At 66.5% G+C, this 2,512-nt stretch overlaps 1 protein-coding gene across 1 annotated transcript; it reads left to right on the plus strand.

The window, feature by feature from the left end:
• The first annotated feature begins 97 nt into the window (after window positions 1–97).
• Window positions 98–2,506, plus strand: LOC105311220 (myeloid zinc finger 1-like). The gene is given in 2 exon segments (XM_011387232.2): window positions 98–1,102; window positions 1,104–2,506. Coding segments are annotated over 2 exon segments (1,461 nt in total). The 5' UTR covers window positions 98–992; the 3' UTR covers window positions 2,455–2,506.
• The last annotated feature ends 6 nt before the right edge of the window (window positions 2,507–2,512 follow it).

The raw sequence follows: 2,512 nt of genomic DNA on the forward strand, positions 1-2,512 counted from the left end.
TTTGATGTATTTTGCTCACTGCTTCCCGTTTACGTTCGCCGCCAGCACGCACAGACGCGTGGGGCCTGCAGTGAGGGTGTGGAAACCGTGACGAGTGCACGTCTGATGGACGGTTTCGTCACTGGGAGGAGACAAAGCATATGTTATGGGATTCAGGTGTTGGTGACATTTCCTTTCCCGTTCGCATCCTTTGCCCACACCTGTCAGGTCGCTGGCCTTGTTGGCTCAGTGGAGCTCTTAGAAGATTAATTAGCCCTTTCCCTCTGGAGTGTCTCAGGTTTTTGGTTTGTTTTTCAATTCTGAAGTCTCCCTTGTGCGTGAGTTACTTCCTTTGATTCAGTACGATTTATGTGACTTCACGACCTAAGGATTTTCTGTCACCCACTGAAGCCCCTGCTGCTCTCTCAGCCTGATTTAACTTCCTCCCGCCCCTGCTTCTCGGAGACCTTTGCTCCGCCTCCTCTGTCACCCAGCATCTGATGCGGGAGAGCTCACATCGTGGCGGGCCACTGCTCTTCTTAGGTGTACGGCCACACGTTTGATGTCACTCAGGCCCGGGACAACACGTGCCGTGGCCATGCCAGAGCACCCATGCTCATGTTTCCCTGAAGACTGGGCCCCACAGCCCGCATGCACTCTCTGTCCCTCTGATGCCACCTCCTTCTTTGCATGTGTGGAAACCGTCCTCACCAGCCTGGCCAGTGCGAGGGCGACCTGCCCCTCCTTTGCACCACACCCCTTCCAGAAAGGCGAGTTTTGCAAACCTAACTCAGACCTGAGAAGCTTGTCCCCAGCTTCTCAGTCATTTTCTGTGATTCTGGGCCACTGTCACCTCTTCGGGGAAGCCAGCGCAGATAGAATCCCTGCTCCTGCCCCCTCTGTCTGCCTCCTCGGTCAGTTTTAGGGCCCTCTCGGTCACACTGTTTGCCCAGGGCTGGAGTGGTCTGGACACACAGCGGGTTCCGTCACAAAGAAGTGGACCCCCTTGTGCAATGCAGGGTTTGCGCTCCAGATGGAAAGCGTCTCCGCTGGAAAGCGTCTCCGCTGGCCCAGGCACTGTGAGCCCCCACCTCCACATCCCCTGGGACCTCGGTGTGGCCAGCCTCACCCGTCCGAGAAGCCGTCTTCTCACATGCGCTGGTACTGCCCCGCGATCCGGGAGGTGAGCAGGACCCCACGGACGAGGATCCCCGCCAGGGCGTGGGCCGGGTTCTGGCCACTGGCCGCTGGCACGGCCCCAGGGGTCGAAACAGGGGCCGGGGCCGGGGCCGCCCGAGCGCGGGCGCCGGGGCGGTGCGAGGTGGCCGTTGCGACGTCTGTGGGAAGGTGTTCAGCCAACGCAGTAACCTGCTGCGGCACCAGAAGATCCACACGGGAGAGCGGCCATTCGTGTGCGGCGAGTGCGGCCGCAGCTTCAGCCGCAGCTCGCACCTGCTGCGCCACCAGCTCACGCACACCGAGGAGCGGCCGTTCGTGTGCGGCGACTGCGGCCAGGGCTTCGTGCGCAGCGCGCGTCTGGAGGAGCACCGGCGCGTGCACACGGGCGAGCAGCCCTTCCGCTGCGCCGAGTGCGGCCAGAGCTTCCGGCAGCGCTCCAACCTGCTGCAGCACCAGCGCATCCACGGCGACCCTCCGGGCCCGGGCGCGGGCGCGGGCGCCGGGCCCCCGGCGCCGCCCGGCGCGCCCGAGCCTCCCGGCCCGTTCCCGTGCAGCGAGTGCCGCGAGAGCTTCGCGCGGCGCGCCGTGCTGCTGGAGCACCAGGCCGTGCACACGGGCGACAAGTCCTTCGGCTGCGTGGAGTGCGGCGAGCGCTTCGGCCGCCGCTCCGTGCTGCTGCAGCACCGGCGCGTCCACAGCGGCGAGCGGCCCTTCGCCTGCGCCGAGTGCGGCCAGAGCTTCCGGCAGCGCTCCAACCTCACGCAGCACCGGCGCATCCACACGGGCGAGCGGCCCTTCGCCTGCGCCGAGTGCGGCAAGGCCTTCCGCCAGCGGCCCACGCTCACGCAGCACCTGCGCGTGCACACGGGCGAGAAGCCCTTCGCCTGCCCCGACTGCGGCCAGCGCTTCAGCCAGCGTCTCAAGCTCACGCGCCACCAGCGGACGCACACCGGCGAGAAGCCCTACCGCTGCGGCGAGTGCGGCCTGGGCTTCACGCAGGTGTCGCGGCTCACGGAGCACCAGCGCATCCACACGGGCGAGCGGCCCTTCGCCTGCCCCGAGTGCGGCCAGAGCTTCCGGCAGCACGCCAACCTCACGCAGCACCGGCGCATCCACACGGGCGAGCGGCCCTACGCCTGCCCCGAGTGCGGCAAGGCCTTCCGCCAGCGGCCCACGCTCACGCAGCACCTGCGCACCCACCGGCGCGAGAAGCCCTTCGCCTGCCAGGACTGCGGCCGGCGCTTCAGCCAGAGCACCAAGCTCATCCAGCACCAGCGCGTCCACAGCGCCGAGTAGCCAGCGCCCCGTGCGGCCCGTCCGCGTAACACCTCGGGGCTGTGTGCACGGGGCGAGG

The sequence above is a fragment of the Pteropus vampyrus genome, unplaced genomic scaffold (assembly GCF_000151845.1).
Source record: "Pteropus vampyrus isolate Shadow unplaced genomic scaffold, Pvam_2.0 Scaffold1000002158, whole genome shotgun sequence".
Classification (NCBI taxonomy): Eukaryota; Metazoa; Chordata; class Mammalia; order Chiroptera; family Pteropodidae; genus Pteropus; species Pteropus vampyrus.